Here is a 22,279-nt window from a genome sequence, read left to right on the forward strand (position 1 = left end):
AAAGTACTTAGTCCATAGCAAAGTTCTGTTATTTATTATAAACACTAGTCTCTCTTTTTTTTTAGAAAGCTGAACTCAAAGCAACTTACAAAAATGAATATTAAAAACAAGCATAAAAACAATCTAAAATGCACCATTAATATATATAAAAGAGCAGAACCAACCCAACCCCATTAAAAATAAGCACACAAATAAAGTTTGGGTGAATGTTTTTGCCTGTTGTCTAAAAATAGATGGTGATGGTTCCAGGTAAGCCTCCCTGGGGAGAGCATTCCATAAATGAGGAGCCACCACCGAGAAGGCCCATACTTGTGCCTCCTCCCTCTCCACCTCCCTCAGTGGGGGAATCACAGGGCCTTGGATGAAGAATTCAGGGTCCAGGTTGGCTCTTGTCATTTCATCCAACTTTTTCAGATAAAAAACCGAAGTGTGTGTCTTCTGGGATGCACTCCCTAGTCACATGACCCATGCCACAATCTCACCCTCCCAAGAGCTCTTTTTGGGGGGTGCATTTTGAGGCACCACACAATATTGTGACCCTGGAAAAAACGCTTGGGGGGGGCAAGTGTGTGGGGCAAGAGTGCATGAGATTGCAGCACTGACAATGGCCATCATGATCTTGTGAGAAAAAATGGGCTGTCCCATTTTTTCCTGGACACTTGGTGGGTATGTGGGAAGAATCAGGCCTTGAAGTATTGAGGTCTTGAGCCACAAAAGGCTTTGCCGGTCAAAACCAGCACTTCGAACTGGGCCTGGAAACTAACTGGTAGCCAATGCAGTGACGTCAGGTGTCCTGTTAGGTGTTCAGACCCATCTTGTCCCCGTCAGCCATTTGGCCACTGAATTCTGCACCTTTTGCGGCTTCAAAGTTCTGCCACCTACTGAAGTGAATGGAAACAGTGTAAGAGCAAAGCAGTGCTCTTCTGCAGTTCTTGTGAGAACATGAGATGAGGCCTGCTGGCTCAAAACATCCAATCCGGCATGCTGTTTCCCACAGTGGCCTAGAAGGCTGAAAACAGGGCATGGAAGGATCAACTCTTGTATGATTCTGTGTGCCCAGCAGCTGGTTTTGGGGGGTATCTGATCCTCTGGTTGGTGCACACTGCTTTGAATGGGAAGAGGGCTACTGATCTAGCGTTATGGTTTAATGACATCCACTGGTAGATTAAAACACTCTTTCTATTGAGTGGTGGCAAACATCTAAACATGGTGTACATCAGTATGAAAGTTCAGCTTAGCCCTCCAGGTACCTCCCATTCATTTTAGTGAGAAACTTCCAAGTGTCTGGAATGGGCTTGAATTTGTTTGTTTGTTTGTTGTTTTAGAATAAATATAAAGAAAAAATAACTAGATTCTTCTTAGTAAATCTGCACTTCCTGCTCACTGGGAAAGAAGACATGAAACAGGAAAGAGAAGGAAAGGTTGTAAGAGAGCATCAATCTGAATAGCACTGGCTATTTGGAGGTGGCTCAGGGAACATATATTTAAAAGTGATAGTCACATGTTCTGCTTTATGTAGACACCATACAATTCAATTCTCTATTCTGAGAAAAGTCACAGGCCTACTATAGCAACCATAAAACGGAGTTCAGAGTTTTATGGCTTGAGAACATGGTGGTTCAACATGGCATGAGAGCACCACCTTGCGGTGAAAAGAAATAACTTCCTAATCTAATTTTGGCTTCCCATAACACTTTTTATTAGGGTTGATGGCCATTAAAACATTTCTATTTTAAATGCGAAAGACTCTTGATCCATTTTCTCAAATCTGGCAATATGCTATGTTCCTGTTCCCTTGTGAAATCTTACTTATCACAAGGTGATATCTATCAGCTGACTACTTCCTCCCCTTATCTGAAACAATTTTTTGTCTTGCCCTACTAACATCAACACCAACACAAAACAGATCCTTTCATAAGCCCACCAGACCACAGTTTATGAAGGAAACATGTTTTGAATTAAATATAGCGTGCTTGCAAACCCTGTGCTGAGATGCTTGCTGCTCATTCATGCAGGGTTTTTTTATTGTCCACATGGTGTTGTCTGCATCAAAATGCCAGCACTTTATATTCCCACTTCCCCGTTTAATCTGGATTTATCCTTTACAGGAAAATCTAATGTATTTAAGATTATTATTTTTAACCTGTTTGAGATACCCAAATACTCACCTGCAATATTAAATAAACCCCTATCTAGAAGCACTAATAGTCTGCCTCACTGTACATGCAACAGGAAAACCCACTCAGTCATACAGCTGACTACAGCATGTGACCTTGGCTCAGTCCCTCATTCTCAACCCAAAAAACTTCACAGGGTTATTCACAGGATAGAATGGAGTGGGAGAGTGAATAGAAGTGTAGTGTAACAGCTTTATATGAAGAAATAAAAAGGGAGGAAACACTGATTCCTGAAACTAACCCTTGATTTGTAGCCCATGGTCTCCTTACAAGAGTGTACCTGGATTCACATGTGCACAACCAGCACTCATGTATGTGTATATACACACTGCTGAGAGGTTTAGGATCTTCTGCTGAAGTTATAATGCACACTTGTTTATGAGTATGTGTTTTACTGTTAACCCTATGTCCCCAAGAAGCTCTCACACAGAGGAATAAAGAAAGCTTGGCTGAGCCTGGATAGCTCAGTTGGTTAGAGCACGGTGCTCATAACACCAAGGTTGCAGGTTTGATCCCCATATGGGACAGCTGCATATTCCTGCATTGCAGGGAGTTGGACTAGATGATCCTCAGGATCCCTTCCAACATTACAGCTTTATGATTCTATGATTACATGAAATAAAAGTGACTATTTAAATTGCAAAAACTGCAGTTTAAGCAGGCAACAACTCCTGCAGCATCTGAAGAGTGATGGATTCCCTACAGGAATGTAGACATGACAATTTTGCCATAAACCCTAGCTAGAAGTGGAAAGGGGGAGGAAGGAAAGTATACCTGTTCTTAAAGTGAAGTGGAAGTGTGCTGAGTCTTGGGGAGCACTGTGTAAGTTTTGTCCTGTTGGGGCTGGCAGAGATAGCTGCCTATTAGCAGAGCCAACTGCCTACTGGGAATCTGGGGTTTTAAAAATAACATTCTTTCTAGTAGGAAAGGGAGGGGATTTAAAATGAACAGTGGCCTACCCCTTTCTCACCTCGACCATCCTAGTGAGAAATGGCTAAAACTTGGTCATCTCATTAGTTTCTCACTCTGTGTGTGTTCTGCTTAACAAAAGGGTGAATGACTTGGGACAGTGAGCAGTTAACTGAAGTGGCCATCTCTTTGCCTGCCTCCTGTACCATCATTAGCTTGAAGGCATCCATTCAGGAGTTTGAATAGACTTTGCTAGCAACTTGAATTGCATGTGTTGTCTTTTCCAAGGTATGAAGTATTTCCTGAGATGAGGCCAGTATCAGGCTCCTACCAAAGTCAAGCAAGGTTCAAGGTGGAGAATCTCATGTCATGTTTAAGTTAAACAGTGGTGGACTTGGGTAATACAGTGCCCTGCGCAAGGCCAAAAAATTATGCCTCCCCACAGCCCTCGTGCTGCCTTCCCAAAGGTGGTTAAGGAAGGCACAGTGCTTTGGGAAGGAGGTGTGAGGCTCTGGCAGGGTCCTAGAGCCCTCCCATCTCATTCTCAAAGCTGGGAAAGTGCTAACTAGGCTTTGGGAAGGAGGACTCGAGGACCCTGTCAGGGCCTCATGCCTCCTGGCGACCCCCTTGGCTGAGCGCCCAGTAAAACACCAATCAGCAATGAAATGTAAATAAAATCATGGGGTTCACTATTAAGCCGTCTCACTGCTTGAGAAAAAGTTATCAGTGGGTTATCCTCTGATACTATAGTTTTATGATTCTTGCTATTGCTTTCCTGGGCTTGAAATGTATTTGTCTGCCCAGACTTGAGTGATCCATGCCAAAGTCGTTAACCTTGAAAGGTCTTACATCAGTGATATATGAGTTGTTGAATTTGCGTCAAGCTTCCACCCATCCTGTAGAGCTGTTGTTTCCAAATCTCCCCTTTTTTGCACCTGTTACGTTGAGAGTGCCATTTAAATCAATCTGCAGATCAATGTTATATCCAGACTCTAGCAGGAAAGACAGCAGCTATTTATATCTCTTCTTGTGATCCTAGTAAATATGTTTAAATGCACGTTATGACATGAAGGATTAGGAGTTGAAGGATATAAATATTGTGTGTGTGTGTGTGATGTGTTCCCTGTGAAATGACCAAAAGTGACAGGTTTGTACCTGGATGAGATTCAGAGTAATTCTGGGGAGGTTATAATGTATAGGACCTTTTAGTAAGAGGGCAATGAAAGAAGTATATAAAATCATTGATAGTGTGGAGCACGTGCACAGAAAGCATTGGTTTTACCCTTCTTCTTTCAAAATACTAGAACTTGGGACCTCCCAATGAAGTTGAATATTGGAAAATTCAGAAAATATTTCTTAACATACTAGATAGTTAAAACCTCCACAATAGGGCTTCCAGTTTTTGCCGCCATGGTGAACCACGGTTCCCACGATAGCAGATCCCAGGCATACAGCCAATTAAGGATAATTTGAGAGTAATTATCCTTGTAAGCCCCCCCCCCAGTCGGGGGGGAGAGCTTTCACTCACAGATTGTCTGGTACCTGCCCCCACTCCTACAGAATGCGGGGGGGAGGGGACGCTGAGTGCATAGCGTCTGCACACATCGGAAACTCTCCAACATGGTCACCGTGAGTGGAGATTCTTCTGTTTTTTAAGATATATCAGAATTTGGACTTAAGAAACTGGCATGTTCTGGAAAAAGGAGACAAGTTAACCTGCTAAATGAATCAGCCACCGAGTGCCAAGGTCTTGATCTGGAAAAGATTTTCGTCATGGTATGACAAGGTTAAAGTGCACAGAATGTTCAAAATTCACATTGTCAGGAAAGCACTGTTTAATGTATGGACTAGATATAAAGATCTTTTGGAAAACAAAACTCCAAGGTGGTTGTCTCCAATGGAAGCAAAAGCTTTAAAGAAACTCAATATGGAGGCCAACTGGCCAAAGTATTGGGAGATTTTAGAACAAGACGGAGATAAATTGAAACTACAGAGTTTTGATAAATTAAAAAGCAAAGTCCGAGATTGGCTTCATTATCATCAAATAATGGAGGCATTTAAAATGGATAGAAAAATTGGCTTCCAGGTGGAAAAATCAAAATTGGAAACAGAATTGCTAGAACCCACCAAAACTAAGATACTGTCAAGAATGTATAATTTGCTGCTGAAATGGAATACACAGGATGAGGAAGTGAAATCAGTAATGATTAAGTGGGCACAAGATGTTGGTCATAATATAATGTTTGCTGACTGGGAACGGTTATGGACCACTGGAATAAAGTTTACGGCATGTAATGCCTTAAGAGAAAACATAATGAAAATGATTTACAGATGGTACATGACACCAGTCAAACTAGCAAAAATTTACCATATGCCTGATAATAAATGTTGGAAATGTAAAGAATCTGAAGGTACCTTTTTCCACCTTTGGTGGACATGCCCAAGGATTAAGTCCTTCTGGGAGATGATATATAATGAATTGAAAAAGGTGTTTAAATACACATTTAGAAAGAACCCAGAAGCCTTTCTCCTGGGTATGGTCAACCAACAGGTTCAGGTGAAGGATAGGACATTTTTTATGTATGCTACAACAGCAGCAAGAATGCTCATTGCACAGTATTGGAAGATGCAAGAATTACCCACGCTGGAAGAATGGCAGATGAAGGTTATTGACTACATGGAACAAGCAGAAATGACTGGCAGAATCAGAGACCAGGGAGAAGAGACGGTGGAGGAAGATTGGAGGAAGTTTAAAGACTATCTACAGAAACATCATAAGATAAAGAACATGTGAGGACATCAGATTGAATTTAAAAGAATATTAGCATAAAAATTTAATGATTAAGAAAGATTAATGTTTTAAGACATATGGAAATGTAACTATGTTAAGATACTAAGTCAGTTTGAACAGAAGATATGTCAGAGGGAAAGAATTTACTGTCAGATCATAAGATCTAGAATATAGAGTGGGAAGGCTTGGGGAAGTCGCAGACCCAGGGTAATGTTAAATAATGTAAAGATACAATGAATGTTTTTAACTTTTATTATTATTTTTTCTTGTATTTTGTATTTTATAATGTTTGTTTGTGTTGTTTTTATACTTTTTTGTGTGTGTATTTGTCTGTTTGTATTGTTTGTTTATTGATTGTTAAAATAAAAAAAAATATCATATAAAAAAAAGGAAAAGATTTTCGTCGTAATTGGATTGGTATGTGGTGGAGAGAAGCCTTTGTTTTGTCTTTATATATTCACTATGCTGTTTTATGATTTGGCAGCTCTTCACAGAAGAAAAAAAAGTTAGCTACTAATGGATTGTAATTATTAATGGATAGCAATTATTAATGGAGGGAATCAACAAGAACTTTATAATGCTTATGGATTAATTGAAAGAATGGAACTGTGTGGAAAATATTGGGATGTTCTGTGGTAATACCCTCCTACGGAGGACTCTAACTTTGATTTATTATGGTGTTGGTGAGATATCAGCTTGTTGTGGTTCGAGGACCCGACCCCCGCGCCATGGAAATGAATAGACAAGGACACGTGATGTATGGTTTATGGGCATGGAAAAGGCCACAACTTTATTGGTTACAGCAGTGAAAAAAGGTATTGGCTTAGGCATTGGATGTCCACCACAGGGGTTGAATCACCAGTGGGTGGAGCCTGTTGATGATAATACAACTAAAGCTCTCCCCGGGGGGTCGTGCCATGGCCTCCCGCCAAGCAGGCATCGGACAGAATACACGACCCCCGAATTCCTTTAACGGAATACCCAAAAATTGAAGGCTTAGGCGATGGCCACACCTAGCCTTCCAACACACCATCACGCAATAATCCAATGCCTAACCTACCCACCAATACCACAAAAGTTGTGACGATTGCTACGAGGTAGGCGAAAAAACCCCATGGCCTACTGCCATGCGGAAAAACTCCTACCAGGCCCCCCGACTAACCAGGGCGACCAACCTAAGGTCCATAGCAAGGCTGAGACCCTAAGCTAAAGGGAGTGGCGGGTGGGTGACTCTCGGCGAGACGAGGAGGAAAGAGGCCGGGAGGAGGGCTGGCGCTCTGATTTAAAGCTCGCTGGACACGCCCCCCAGTGGCACCCGATTGGGTGCCAGCTGGTGGGCGGGGGCGCCAGCCAGGTGAGCTAGGTAAGCAGGGGGCGGTTGCCCCCTGCTAGGGGCGGAGCTCGGGCTCCCGCCCACAACCACTCCCCTCTCTTTCAGGGAGGAGAGTCTTTGTGGTTCGAGGACCCGACCCCCGCGCCGTGGAAATGAATAGACAAGGACACGTGATGTATGGTTTATGGGCATGGAAAAGGCCACAACTTTATTGGTTACAGCAGTGAAAAAAGGTATTGGCTTAGGCATTGGATGTCCACCACAGGGGTTGAATCACCAGTGGGCGGAGCCTGTTGATGATAATACAACTAAAGCTCTCCCCTGACGTCACCGGGGGTCGTGCCATGGCCTCCCGCCAAGCAGGCATCGGACAGAATACACGACCCCCGAATTCCTTTAACGGAATACCCAAAAATTGAAGGCTTAGGCGATGGCCACACCTAGCCTTCCAACACACCATCACGCAATAATCCAATGCCTAACCCTGAATTGTCCACCCCAAGCCCTGCCTTATTTCTATCCCCCAAACATCAAGCGAAGGGGGGGGGTGTCTTAGAGAATCCAAGAGGGGTGAGGTTTAAGCGCACAGTCTTTCCCAAGCCCCGGCAGCCTTTAAAATTTACAGGGGGCTCCCGATTTAAGTGGTACCAATGGAAGGGATGGCAGGGTAAATTAACCCCACGCTAGAAGAGTAATAAATCAATAAACGGCAGGCACAAACACACGCTGCAAGCACACTCACACACACACAACTTAAAATTAGAGAGGAACAGGAAAAGGAACCCTGAGGATCATCTAGTCCAACCCAGGCAATGCAGAAATATTCAGCTGTCCCATACAGGGATCAAACTTGCAACCTTGGCATTATCAGCACCATGCAGTCACCCAGACCAGCCACGCAATTGGACAGGCAAGGGCAATAGAGGGGAAATGTACAAGCACCCTGGCCAAAAATTAAAATAAAACGCACAGCTACCAAGCAGAGGCAGGGAAGACAAGCAAGGAGACAAGGGAGAAAGAAAGATGGAGCCACACTCACACTCAGACCTCACCGGGGGCATGTGCTGGGCAAGGGAACAAGCTGCAGCTTAAGAAAGGTAATTCGCACTTAGACCGCACAAACAAATCAAGCACCAGGAGAGGGGGGAAATGGAGGGTTAAATGTAGGTTTTTACATGGAAAAAAGAGGACACAGCAAGGCAAACCTGGATTTTTAAAAGCAGTAAAGCAATGAGCGCACGCAAGCCTCCTAAAGTTAAAAGGCAAGCCAGGAACCAGGCAGACACACAGACCCCCCAACTCCAAACCTCGTGGCTCTTCCCTGTGATGACTGTGATGACTCCTAGCTGATGACTCTCGGCGAGACGAGGAGGAAAGAGGCCGGGAGGAGGGCTGGCGCTCTGATTTAAAGCTCGCTGGACACGCCCCCCAGTGGCACCCGATTGGGTGCCAGCTGGTGGGCGGGGGCGCTAGCCAGGTGAGCTAGGTAAGCAGGGGGCGGTTGCCCCCTGCTAGGGGCGGAGCTCGGGCTCCCGCCCACAACCACTCCCCTCTCTTTCAGGGAGGAGAGTCTTTATCGGATGGGAAAGTATTCAAAGAAAACGCTGGAAGTCTGCCTGGAGTAATGGTCAGACATCAGACCACTTTCGGTTTTAAGAAAAGCATGATGGTGAAAGGTCACTATGCAGTAAAATTGAGTATTTGGAGTAGGGGGGAAATGCCAAAAATGATTGATTGCAACAAGAAAGGAAGGTCAAACATAAAATAAAAAAAAATGCACACAGAAAGTTACCAGATATTAACTCCACTTGCAAATTAAAGGATATGGAACAATTAAATACGAACAAAAGTCAACACATCAGTGGCTGTTAAAATAAAGGATCAACATCGGAACTGTATTTTTTGGATTAAATAAGCAGATTGGAGTGGGAACAAGGAATCAACATCTCCTAAAAATCTCCTAAAATCAGAACATGGGAAGTCAACCAAAATATTTAATTTGTAATCTGACAATTGGCTTTTTTAATTGAATTATGATTTGGTATTGTATTAATGTGGTCTATATTGAATTGTTATTAATGAAAAATTAATAAAAAATATTATTAAAAAACCTCTACAATATATGGTGATGGCCATTAAGCTACATGGTTTTAAAAGGAAGCTAAATCAATTTATGGAAGATAAGGGTTATCCATTGCTGCTAGTAAATGATAACTATACTACCTCCAGAATTGGAAGCAGTATTCTGGCTGTGGCCCTCATATCCCGCTTGTGGCCTTCCCAATGGAATCTGCTTGGCCACTCTACTTATGTTCTTTTGCTAGGTCCAAGCTATATGAAAGAACATGTTCCCTCATATGAACCTGCCCAGGGTTTAAGATCTTTGGAGGAGGCCCTTCTCTTGTTCCCACCACCCTCAGGGACGCTTGATAGGGATGTGGAAAAAAGGGCCTTTTTGATGGCTGCTCCCAGTCTTTGGAACTCCTTCCCTGGAGAAGTTAGACTGACTCCCTCTTTCTTATCCTTCCAGGAGCAGGTGAAGACTTTCTTGCTCTAAGTCCCCCAAGTCCCTGTCAGGGAAAATTTCTCTAATACCTGAGATGTCACACACAAAACAGCATAAAAGAAAGAAATAATAGCAAGTGAGCTAGGAAGGCTTATGTTGCTTGCTCCGCTGTATTTACCCAAAGCACTCCTTCTGCTTGTGAACTTTTTGATACATGCCTCTTTTCCCCAGAACTATGTCCCAGTCCATCCAGGGATGGAGCTATAAGAGCACTGTGGAGGGCAGCACAATTCACCATACAGCACATCCATGAACTATGCTTTACTCACTGGCTTCAGTTATTTCCTGGAGTTAATGTACGGTTCAAGATTTCCCTGTAGTGACCTTTTTCTTCCTTAACCATCTTGCAATAAATGACGTGTCATGCTACTGAATGATAATCACCGTGTCAAATGAGAATGTTCTGGTTTATTGAAGTCAATGAAGCAGAAGTAAGAAAACCAATGGAGTAAGGCTTTCACCTGAGCTCTGAAACAATTACACTGGTGTAGGGAACCTTTGGCCTGCCAGATGATGCTGAACAAAAACTCCCATCAGCCCCAGCAAGCCTGACCAGCGCATAGCTGTCAACATTTCCCCTTTTTAAGGGAAATTCCCTTATTCTGAATAGGATTCCTCACAAGAAAAGGGAAAAGTTGACAGCTATGAACCAGTGGCCTTGGATGGTGGCAGTTGTAGCTCAGCAACATCTGGCAGGCCAAAGGTTCTTGACACCTGCATAAACAAAGGAATGGGAGGATGGTAACTGCATGTCATTCAAGAAGTGACTTGCCTTATGAACATTCCTTATTTATTACAGCATCATGGAAAGTAAGAGGCGGGAGGGTCATTTCTTCTACTTGGTAGTCCTATATTTGAAGGACTCTCCATTAAAAGTCCAGTTTAAAGACAAAAAAATGAGGGTACAGCAGAGGCATTGAATTTGTTCATCAACAGGTAATATCTGGACAGCACACTTGAGTAGTGACACACAGGCCACCAAGCCAATCCACTTCAGTTTGGTAAGTCACATCCTACCTCACTGTGGTCAGATGTCCTGTATTTCTATGTAAGTAACAGTAATTCTAAATTTGCAGAGGTTTTGCACATCTTTTTTAGGGGACACATGGCAACTCTTAAGCAGTCACCCTAGTAAGACATTAGAACTTTTAACAGCATACTAAGTAATAATAATAATAATAATAATAATAATAATAATAATAATAATCTGGGCGGCCCCCAACAGAACACCAATAACAATAATAAAAAAGCAACAACATCAAACATTAAAAACTTCCCTAAACAGCGTTGCTTTCAGATGGCTTCTAGAAGTCAGACAGTTGTTTATTTCCTTGCCATCTGAAGGGAAGGGCATTCCATAGGGTGGGTGCCACTATTGAGAAGGCCCTCTGCCTGGTTCTCTGTAGCTTCACTTCTTGCAGTAGCATTTCAAGACAGAGATATCAGCTATGACTTAATCCATTGCATTATATATAGCTATTCTGTTCCAAAGCAATACAAATCCTGGTTAAGTGCCAAGACTCCTGGAATTTCGGACATCTCTTGGCAGAGATTGGGGTGGCCAGCAGCAATATACTCAAAGGCACAATAACATTTAGCCATGAGCAGAATTAGAATGGAGGACAGGCTGATGTTACACAAGGGCCTTGATGTTTTCTGGCTGCTGTTTCATATAGCATGGATTAACTAGATTTTGCATGGAAACCTGAATGATTTGTAAAATAGCTGCTTGTGTCTCTGGGTGGTATGCAGCATGGGATTACGGAAAGGAAAAATAGTGTCTCTATATTAGCAAACGATTGTCTGAGAGCTATTCAAATAAAGCAAACCAATAAATTTTTCAGATCAATTCTTTTGCTAGAAATGATACTTTTTCAAGGCATGTGGAAACAATGTAAAGGACTATAGTTGTCAAAGTATTCTCTGTTCAGGGTTCCTTTTAATGTCACATAAATACATTCCTGCATGCATTTAAGGACAGTTCATTTGCTCTTGAACCAAATGGCATTTTACATAGTCATTTTGCTTCGGAATCCCAGCTAGTCTTACAATGGGGTTTTGTTTTGCTTTCAACCAATTGAACTTTAACTATATTTACTAACTGTTCAATGGCCCTGTTTAAAAACTCTGTGTGTGCATGTGCCGTGCACATGGTGGTATGAGTTTCCCTTCAAAACTTTGGAATAATCACAAATATTGTTTGTCAGACACTGCCTCAACTCACTTTCTGCCATTACTAAGCAGGACTGGATGAAATGTTAGCTGGAATTATTCCTTGTATAATCATGTTTGCACCCACATCTAGACACTTCAAAAAAGCAATGTACAAATTGACCCTAAGTCATCCATTTTTGAAAGAAAAAAAATGGTTGAGTTGGCTCCCTCTTTTCAAATAGGTTTCAGATTTTTGCAAATAACAATGGAAGAATCAACCTACCACCATCGAAAAGGCAAGATCCTTAATCAGCAACCAGTTGACACTTTAGTTGCAAGCTTACAAAATTTCTAGTCATATCAGGGCTTGCAGTTCAAAATTTGATAGCAGTTCAGTTATCAGCCATTGGTTAAAAATGGTGTTATCAAGTCAATGTTTGGGGGGGGGGGCTGCCTTTTGTATGAGATGCATCAGCTGTATTAATTTTGTTTCCTTTGGACATGCTATGCCAGAGATACGTTTCCCATTCCTGTTTCTTTCATTTCTCTAGAAACTGATTTGCATCACTAGCATCTTCTAATCTCATAAAGTAATCTATAGGCCAGGGGTCTGGCATGTGTCATTACAAGTCTGAGCAGACATTTCCAGTAAATACAGTTTTCGTTTTACACTTAAAAACAGATACTGAGATGACTCAAAACATGTGGTGATTTGCTTGTGAACTTTAAAAATTTGATTTCATGAAGTAGGAGCAGTTGTCTGTGTCTGAACAGCAGGGTTGAAAGTCTTTACCAATGAAAGGTCAACATTCCAACAGATATGGCTGGAATCATTCATCTTCTTTCACAGAATGCAAATGATCATTATGAGATAGGTCACTAGGCTTCTGTTTAGGAAACAGGGAAATGTGAAAAGTGCAAACAGGCATCAGAGGATATGGATTCTGCTTGGCCCTTACTGAAGAAACCTTGCAAGGGTGCTGTTATAACACCAGGAATCAGCATTCAAGTGAAAGGATAAAAGCAAAGTAATAACACTCTCAATATATGCAAAAGAATCTCTTCACCCTTCATATAAAAGGAAATGGGAATGGGATTTAGCAAATATTGGGTTAACAATCATCGAAGTAGAATGGACATGAGCATTAGAAAGCATTCCAAAAATGCTTATTGGTGTGAACCTGAAAGACAATATTAAAATGGTACTTAATTCTACACAGCATTAGTAAAAAATTTGTCCAAAACATGCAGCTCTACAGTTCTATGATTCTATGCATTGTCTTGGAGCTAAAATAGAATTAAGGCAGATCTAATGGATGTTTTATGGAGTTGTAAAAAAAATAATGAGGGACGCGGGTGGCGCTGTGGGTAAAACCTCAGCGCCTAGGACTTGCCGATCGCATGGTCAGCGGTTCGAATCCCTGCGGCGGGGTGCGCTCCCGTCATTCAGTCCCAGCGCCTGCCACCTAGCAGTTCGAAAGCACCCCCAGGTGCAAGTAGATAAATAGGGACCACTTACCAGCGGGAAGGTAAACAGCGTTCCGTGTGTTGCGCTGGCTCGCCGGAGCAGCTTCGTCACACTGGCCACGTGACCCGGAAGTGTCTGCGGACAGCGCTGGCTCCCGGCCTCTTTGAGTGAGATGAGCGCACAACCCTAGAGTCTGTCAAGACTGGCCCGTACGGGCAGGGGTACCTTTACCTTTACCTTTAAAAAAAATAATGGTGCATTTCTGGACAGAAGTACTGTATTCAAGCTTAAGTCTGATTCCTCAAGGTGCTAATTTACAGGAGAGCCTATGCATGCAGGATAGACTCCCCTCATCAGACCATCCCACCACAATGCATTGATGACAGGAACAGTGGCGACAGAGAGGCAATGGTGGGGGAGATTCTTACCCTAGCACAATGAACAATCATGTGAGGCAAGTATGTTTATGTATACTTTGTTGTTTAGTCGTTTAGTCGTGTCCGACTCTTCGTCACCCCATGGACCAGAAGCCTTTAGAACAACGTGCCCTAGCAGGAATGAATGTTCCTGCTATTGCCCCATTAAAACTGGAGGAAGCTGTCTTGCAGTTCCTCCTGTGGCTCCCAGATAACATCAGACCAGGCCATTAGTGAACTAGACCTGCAAAAATGCTGGCCAGGATGGTGCCAAGGACGCGTGGTTTTAAGCCAATCTGTGCCATTTGCACTCAACCTTGGGTTTTAAATATGGATGGGAGACAGTGTGGTTACATTTCCAGATCACTTTTCTTGGGGCAGTTTGGAATCCTTCTCTTCATGATGTCTTAGATAGAAGTCTGATTTCATCTTGTGTATCAGATTCTGTGGTGTAGTTGATAAACAACACCTCTCCCAAGTCATCAGGTCAATCAACTGATGAGAAAGGGGAGGGGTGATCTCTGTCTCCATTGTGGTGCTGAGATTAGGCAAAAAGGCCAAGACCTTCTTGCCCAACCCAACTGCATGGTGGGGATGAAAATCACTCTGGTTGTGCAGGTGTGCTCTACCCTTTTAGGCCATTACTGCCAAATTAGGTTGAGGGCCTGGCTGGGGATTCGCAGAAGAAAACTTGGCAGACCAGATCAGACACATGAGCTGTCAACTGATCATTGATAATGTAGTGCACTGAGGACTGGATCTGAACATGGGAAACTATATTGCAAATCTCACTCACAGGCAAGCTCACCAGATGACCTTGAGCATGTCACTGTCTTTGAGTTAAAAATGCCTTGTTTATAGATATGAAGATTTGCCTTCCATGGTCAAAGCCAAATGACAGACAGACTATCCTTAAGGCATATGAGATTCAGAAGAATTGAAATCAAGGCTCAATCTTATTTTAGTCACATCTGACTTCTCTCTCCTTTCCTACAGGTCAAATTTGCCATGGCGCTCTGGACCATTATTCTTCCTCTCCTACTAATCCTTTCTCTTTCTGATGGCTTTCCTGATGATGAGTGTATCAAGGAATGTGGAGCTCACTATGCTGAGCTGGTTAAGAACCTATGCCAAGGTATGTTTTCTGTTGCCTACCACAGATAATTTGCTTATGATTGCTTTACCAAACTCAAATTTATTTCTTGTTCCTTGTTCCTTGTTCCTTGTTTCTTGTTTTATTACCTTTTATTTCTGATTAGCTTTTATTTCATGGATTAGCTTCTTATTGCATTTTGAATATGCTCTGAGTGACTTTCAGCTCTTCATGGTAAAGAAGAATTTACTTAGCTAGCAAGCTTTCAGTAGGCAGAGAATATCTGGAGAATAGTCAACATCAAACTTTACATAGGAAAGTTTGGGGAGCTAATAAGCTATACTTCAAACTCATTCATCAGTTATTTCAGAACAGTGGCCAGGTATCAATGCATAAAACCCCCCAAGAGCTGGTCAGTTCTCATTTAAAATAAGCAAAACACTAAAATTCAAATAAAACTCACAAATGGCTACAAACAAAACTGCTTGATTCTAAAGTTGACAATCTAGGCACACTTACTTTGACGGAAGCCCAACGCTGAACTCAGTTGGAGTAAACAAGTGCAGGATCAGCCCTAAATGTCACCACATTTCCAAAATATCAGCTCTTTTCACTAACCTTGCCAAGATCCCTGATTCACATAGCCTGAGCTTTGCGTAAATCCACAGGAACATGGCTTCCCTGAGTCAATCTTGTCTCATAGGAGGGGAGAACCTACTCATGTTTACACCTGTTATGAAAGTTACCTCCATGGGAGACAGAATGGGTTAAGGATGGCATCCTGCATATGTCCGAAACCTGGCTTATTGGTCACTTGCTCTGCACCCCCCGTATGTTGACTTGTAAGGCAGGGAAAATAGGAATGATAGGATCAAGTCCTGTTAGCGGTGACTAGTAGGCTTGAGAAGGACTACTTCTCTACTTGAAGGAAACCCCATAGTTCTGGCCAATTGTACATAAGGCTTGAAAGATGCATGTACGAGAGAGTGACTTCAGCTTTCGTACAGAATACTATATTTTAAATATAGATCTCCATTCTCCTGCAGGAGGTGTTTCTGGGAGCATTGGAGAAGAGTGCTGTACCACTGACTGCTCCTATAAGGAGATAAAGGACAATGTCCCTGAACAATGTCTATGCATGCATGGAGAAAGCTATATGCATGCATGGAGAAAGCACTTTGCTATTGTGGCTTTAAAGTAATCGAAATAAAGTGCTACCAATAGAAATATAAGCAGCCATTGTGCCTGATTATGTATGTATGTCTAGAAGTTAAGTACTGTATTTCATCAGTGCTGTATTATTTTAAAATCCCTAGATTGCAAAGTTCAGAAGAAAATTATTGCATCACTCTTTCCTTCCTTTTTTTAAAAAAGAAAATCTTTGCCTTTGCTTCCAGGCCCCAAAGGGGCTCCCCAAAACACCATCCAGCTTTTAAAATAAGCTGTTAGAATTCAGTACATAGGTTAAGAAGTCCTTTGTGCCAAGGGTGTGAAAAGGGGTTGGATTAGATGTGGAGAGGTGTTTCCTCACTGCAGACCTGGGGGAACAATTAGGATGGTCCACCCCAGAGACTGAATCTAGTTCATTTCCAGAGGCCCTCCGGGGAGTTCCCTATACAGTGGTACCTCGGGTTAAGTACTTAATTTGTTCCGGAGGTCCGTACTTGAAACTATTCTTAACCTGAAGCACCACTTTAGCTAATGGGAGCCTCCTGATGCTGCCGCGCTACCGGAGCACGATTTCTATTCTCATCCTGAAGCAAAGTTCTTAACCTGAAGCACTATTTCTGGGTTAGCAGAGTCTGTAACCTGCAGCATATGTAACCTGAAGCGTATGTAACCTGAAGCGTATGTAACCCGAGGTACCACTGTACCTGCTTCTATTGAAGCCCTAATAATTTTGTGGGAAAGACCCTCACTAAGAAAGGGAAAATACACCCCCATAAAATATGACATGGATTTGCCAGAAATATGCAAATGTTAATTTATACATAAAGGTAAAGGTACCCCTGCCCGTCAGGGCCAGTCGTGACCGACTCTAGGATTGCGCGCTCATCTCGCTCAAGAGGCCGGGAGCCGGCGCTGTCTGAAGACACTTCCAGGTCACGTGGCCAGCGTGACGAAGCTGCATCTGGCAAGCCAGCACCAGCGCTGCACACAGAAACGCCATTTACCTTCCCGCTAGAAAGCGGTCCCTATTTATCTACTTGCACTTAGGGGTGCTTTCAAACTGCTAGGTGGGCAGGAGCTGGGACCGAACGACAGGAGCTCACCCCGCCGCGGGGATTTGAACTGCCAACCTTTCGATCAGCAAGTCCTAGGCTCTGTGTTTTAACCCACAGCGCCACCCACGTCCCTCAATTTATACATACTTGTGCAAATTTAGTTATACTTGCTGTAATTTAAATAGGCTATAATGACTCTCCTTGTAGTTGGGAAGATTATACACAGCTAGCTGCAATTGGAACTTGCCAGAGGCTTGACACAGCTGACCCACATCTCCATGCAGCTTCACATCTGTGGAGGGGGGCCCTATTCCTCCTTGGCATACTATAAAGTGGAGGAGAAAGTAGAAGGGATAAAGTAGCCAGGGGAGCAGTACAGATTTGGAGGGAAGAGACACAGTGGTACCTTGGTTCTCGAACTTAATCCGTTCCAGGAGTCTGTTTGACTTTCAAAATGGTTCAAAAACCAAGGCACTGCTTCCGATTGGCTGCAGGAGCTTCCTACACTCAATCGGAAGCTGCGGAAGCCGTGCTGGACATTCAGCTTCCGAAAAACGTTCACAAACCGGAACACTCAATTCTGGATTTGTGGAATTCAGGAGCCGGTTTTCACGGGAGCCAAGTCATTTGAGTACCAAGGTACCACTGTACTTTAAAAGTGAAGCATGCAGAAAGTAGAAAACAACAGAAAACTTTTTCCGAGCCCAAAGAGCATACCTTCTAGGGACATAAATTGAGGGGAATGAGAAATTACCGTATTTTTTGCTCTATAAGACTCACTTTTTCCCTCCTAAAAAGTAAGGGGGAGTGTGTGTGCGTCTTATGGAGCGAATGCAGGCTGCACAGCTATCCCAGAAGCCAGAACAGCAAGAGGGATTCCTGCTTTCACTGCGCAGTGATCCCTCTTGCTGTTCTGGCTTCTGAGATTCTGAGATTTTTTCTTGTTTTCCTCCTCCAAAAACTAGGTGTGTCTTGTGGTCTGGTGCGTCTTATAGAGCGAAAAATACGGTACTTTATGCAGAAACCTCAGGGAGGGATCTTTACTTAGAGCACGCACACCCCGCCCCCTGGTGAATCCCTGTGGGTATCAAGTCTGTTCTTTCTACAGCTTAACATGTATTAAATAATAAAAAATAAGAGCAGTCTCTTCCCTCCTAACAAGTCAAGAGAAACAGAGACAGGTAGGGATGGGAATAGGGAGCTCAATTGCCATAGGGCCTTCCTGCCAAGGAGGAGAAGAATTAATCAAGGGAATTTGCACAAATAGCTTGTCAGTATCAATGGTGCTAAAGAGCAGGAAAGAGGTCCTGCTGGGGAATTTTCTTTATCGTTCTCCAAGTTCTCAACTACAGCATAAATAAAGAATCAGTGCTTTGTTGTAGCCAGATTTTCAAGGGTACAAATCTGATGGCATTCAGTAAGGGAATATTTCAGTAATTGGAATATTTCTTAAAATAACCAAAAATATAACATAGAGCAATATTTATGACTTTATTTAAATCCCAACATTTCCAACATGCCGATAAAAAAGAGATTTGTCTAGTCTTTAAATATATACCATCAAGCAACTGACCACAAACCACAGGATTCATATTTCAGCTTCCCTGACCTGAACACACAAAACATTCCTTTGTGCATCCTGTGTATAGCAGGAAAACAGAGTACATAATGCAGTCTCATAAATTCCTTATGAAAACTAACGCTATACATGGGATAATACCTTATATAAGCTATATACAGATCATTTGCAACATTTCCAGAAGTAAATACTAAAAAAACAAAAAACCCATTTATTTAAAGAGCTTTTCCATTATCATCGAAAACACAGACTGAACAACTTAGCTATGTATTCTGGAGGAAATCTTATTCTCTTCTGAACAGCAATTGTATTGATCTCAGCAGGCAATGGAAGCAGAATTAAAGGCTCAGGGATTTTTCATTGCCGTGATATATTTCTAGGTACACTAATAATAACAGTAAGTACACTAATAATATCAGTGGCAGTATCATAGACAATGAGGTTAATCCAAGGCTTGATTATTGCCAAACTGAAAACTTTGACAGCCTGCAAGCATTGGAATGCATTGAAACCAGCTCAAAATTTAACATTATGTGATTTGATGGCAACATCCCAATAAAAGCACCAAGACTCATCACAGGGAAAGCAGAAGCATGACTGACATATACTTCTCCTTTGCACAACTCTTTTATTTCATGCTTAGGAGGCTTATTGGAGGGATTGACTCAGGAATCCCCTTATCTTGGGGTTAACATTGATATTGTTGCACACATTTTTTTTTTAGCTTTAGGGCAGTGGTTCCCATTCCCCACCCCCACCCCCATGGACCACTTGGAAATTGTTGTGACTGGACCACTTGGAAGTTGTTGGGAATTATATTTCCCTGCCTGTTGTCGCAAATGTAATGTGCTGTACAATTTTTGATTGTGTTTTGATTGTTTCTTTTATTTCTGATATTGCATTTTACTCTATCGCATTTTGAATTCCATAGAATTCGATAGAACTCAAATTGGAAGGGTTCTGCAGAGACACTCCACAGAGCACCTGAATGAAGCTTGCAGACCACAGTTTGGGAACCCCTTCTCTAGGAGATTTTTCTTATATCTACCCTGATGTTTAGCTTTCTGAATTCAGTGAGACTTACTCCTAAGAAAGCATGTGAAGCTAGCAGCCTTAATCAGACAATGGTTCCAATTAGAAAGATCTTAAAACATAAATCAAGGATCTTAGCTCACAGAAATATAATACGAATACTAAGCTATTTACATCTATTTTTAAAAATCATGTAAATCTTGTAATCACATGGCACTATGGCCAACTGCTGGCCACATGACCCGGAAACTGTACACCGGCTCCCGCAGCCAATAAAGCAAGATGAGCGCCACAACCCCAGAGTCGGTCACGACTGGACCTAATGGTCAGGAGTCCCTTTACCTTTATGGCCAACTGATGAACAAGTGGTAGGATTTATTTACTTACTTTGTATATCAAAATGGCCAGAGGAAAATGCTTTGACAGAAAAGAAAAGAAAAGAAAAGAAAAGAAAAGAAAAGAAAAGAAAAGAAAAGAAAAGAAAAGAAAAGAAAACCTAAATAAAAACAGCAGTTTCATCACTGTGTTTAAGGTTAACTGGAGGATATTCACAAAGATAACTATTTTTACATTCTGTGTCTTCAGAAATGAGTCAATTTGTTAGACTAGATGAAGTCTGCATCTAAACTAAAGGCAGTGGTTACAATGCAAATATAAACACACAGTGATGTTGCATACCATTGTGAATAATAGCTCAAGAAAGGCCTTTGTCGCCCAAAGAGACATCAGGGTTTCACTCCAGCAAATGCCTATCATAGAGGGGCACAGAACTATCACTTGGGTCTCCGCACTGCAGGTCCTTGCAATGGTAGACTTCATAGGTGTCTTCATAGAGCCCACAGAAAATCATACAACTGAGATTCTTTCTATATACATACATCCCCAAGAATTGGAGTCAAGAATCTGGGAAAGCCTTTATGATAGAGTCGTAAGCAGGAGGTGGTGTTTGTGTTGAGTTGGAGACACGAAGACTATTATTGGACCAGTGGAACTCGGGACGAGATAGGCTGTTGGTGGTGGTGCCAGTAAGTGTGGTGGTGGTGGCTGGTACCAGCGTAATCAGCTGACTCTCCGTTTCTACAGGAAGCGGGGGGCTCTGCAGGAAGGGATGAAACGTTGAGGCTCGGAAGCTTGATTTCCTTGGGAAGGAGTTGGCCTGCTCCAAGGAAGCTTGCCTTTGGAAGGTCAGGCTGGCCAAGCTGAGGTTACTGCGGCGTTCGCAGCTGCTGTTGCGATAAAATCCTGGCCTGCTGGCAGAAGATCCACGAGAAGGTCTGGGACGCCGGCTAGAGGATGAGGTGCTCCACTGGGAAATATGGGCACTGGCTCTGCGACTAGACAGGCAAGCCAGCAATGCCCAGATTACGCCTCCGATCACAAGTCCAATGGCCATAGAAACGGAAAATGCTATTATCATATGATCTAAAACAAAAGAAGTAAAATGGGGTGAATATTTCAGGGAATCATATAATTGTAGAGTTGGAACGGACCCTGAGGGCCATCTATTCCAATGAAAAGAAATACAACAACTCTACTAAAATGTGTGGGAGGATAAAAGCTTTATTTTGTGCATCGATGGAGCTTGTACTTCTCATATACAATGCAATCCTAAGCATGTTGACTGAGCTGTAAGTCCAAAATCAAATGGACTTTTGAAGTGTGTTCAAGACTGCTGACTCAGATAGACCAAACAGAGTACAAGATTTATCACATCAATTTTGCATAACTTTAGTGGTCAGTTTTCACATTATTTTTCAATTAAGAAAATAAGGTCAGTGTGTTCACAAACTTCTGTATTCACAAACTATATTATTTTGAATGTATCTCTGTCCTTGTTTAAGTAGAAAATTTTCCTTCATTTGTTTTGTAAAGGCTAATCTTTTTTTAAAGCAATTAAAAAAATGCTTTGTGGTTTTTTCTGTAATCAAGTGGTAAATAAATTGTATGAAATACATAAAATATGAAATAAATAAAAATCGGTCCTCCCTTTGAGAATGTGTCCAATTGCACAGTGGCATTCCCCACACACATCAAGTTTGTACTCCGTAAGAAAGTAGACTGTTCTGCTGAACAAGCCCTTCAGTTAGAAGAACAATATTGCCATTTAAAACATGCCTTCAGTTAACAGTTGAGGTAAATAAATTTTGCCTTTGATGTGAATAATTTCCAGGAAAGCTCAATCATGTGAATAAGTGTGGCAAAATTTATCAGGAGTGCGATTTCACACATCTCTAGATCAGAGAGTGTGTCAGAGAGTAAGCTAGCCATCTGTTGCAGAAAATAAAACCAAAATAATATTGTTGTATCTTTTTATAACAACAACAACAGACTCTGCAATTTTTCCTTAGAATGATCAATATATCCATATAGTGTAAGTATATTGCCCTCTGCTGGAAAACTACATAAATGAATATATCAGTTTCACAGCCCAACTCTCCCCCACCCCTGCCAGTCCACACAGCCATTAAAAAGAGAATAAGGGGGGGGGGATATCACCAGAAATTTAACACGTTTAGTAGGATTTTGAACCCTTACA

At 42.2% G+C, this 22,279-nt stretch overlaps 1 protein-coding gene across 2 annotated transcripts in view; it reads right to left on the reverse strand.

Annotated features, from left to right (window-relative positions):
- The window catches only part of MYCT1 (MYC target 1), a 43,949-nt gene that overhangs the window by 15,731 nt on the left and 5,939 nt on the right, over positions 1–22,279 (reverse strand). Inside the window, exon 2 of one of the 2 annotated variants that reach the window (XM_083434310.1) lies at positions 18,605–21,165. The exons of the other annotated variant lie outside the window; for it this stretch is intronic. Coding sequence (XP_083290436.1) covers positions 20,639–21,165 — 527 coding nt within the window. The 3' untranslated portion in view covers positions 18,605–20,638. Of the gene's footprint in view, positions 1–18,604; positions 21,166–22,279 lie in introns of those variants that run through there. 2 annotated transcript variants of the gene reach the window in all.

The sequence above is a fragment of the Podarcis tiliguerta genome (assembly GCF_965153285.1).
Source record: "Podarcis tiliguerta genome assembly, chromosome: 3".
Taxonomy (NCBI): domain Eukaryota; kingdom Metazoa; phylum Chordata; class Lepidosauria; order Squamata; family Lacertidae; genus Podarcis; species Podarcis tiliguerta.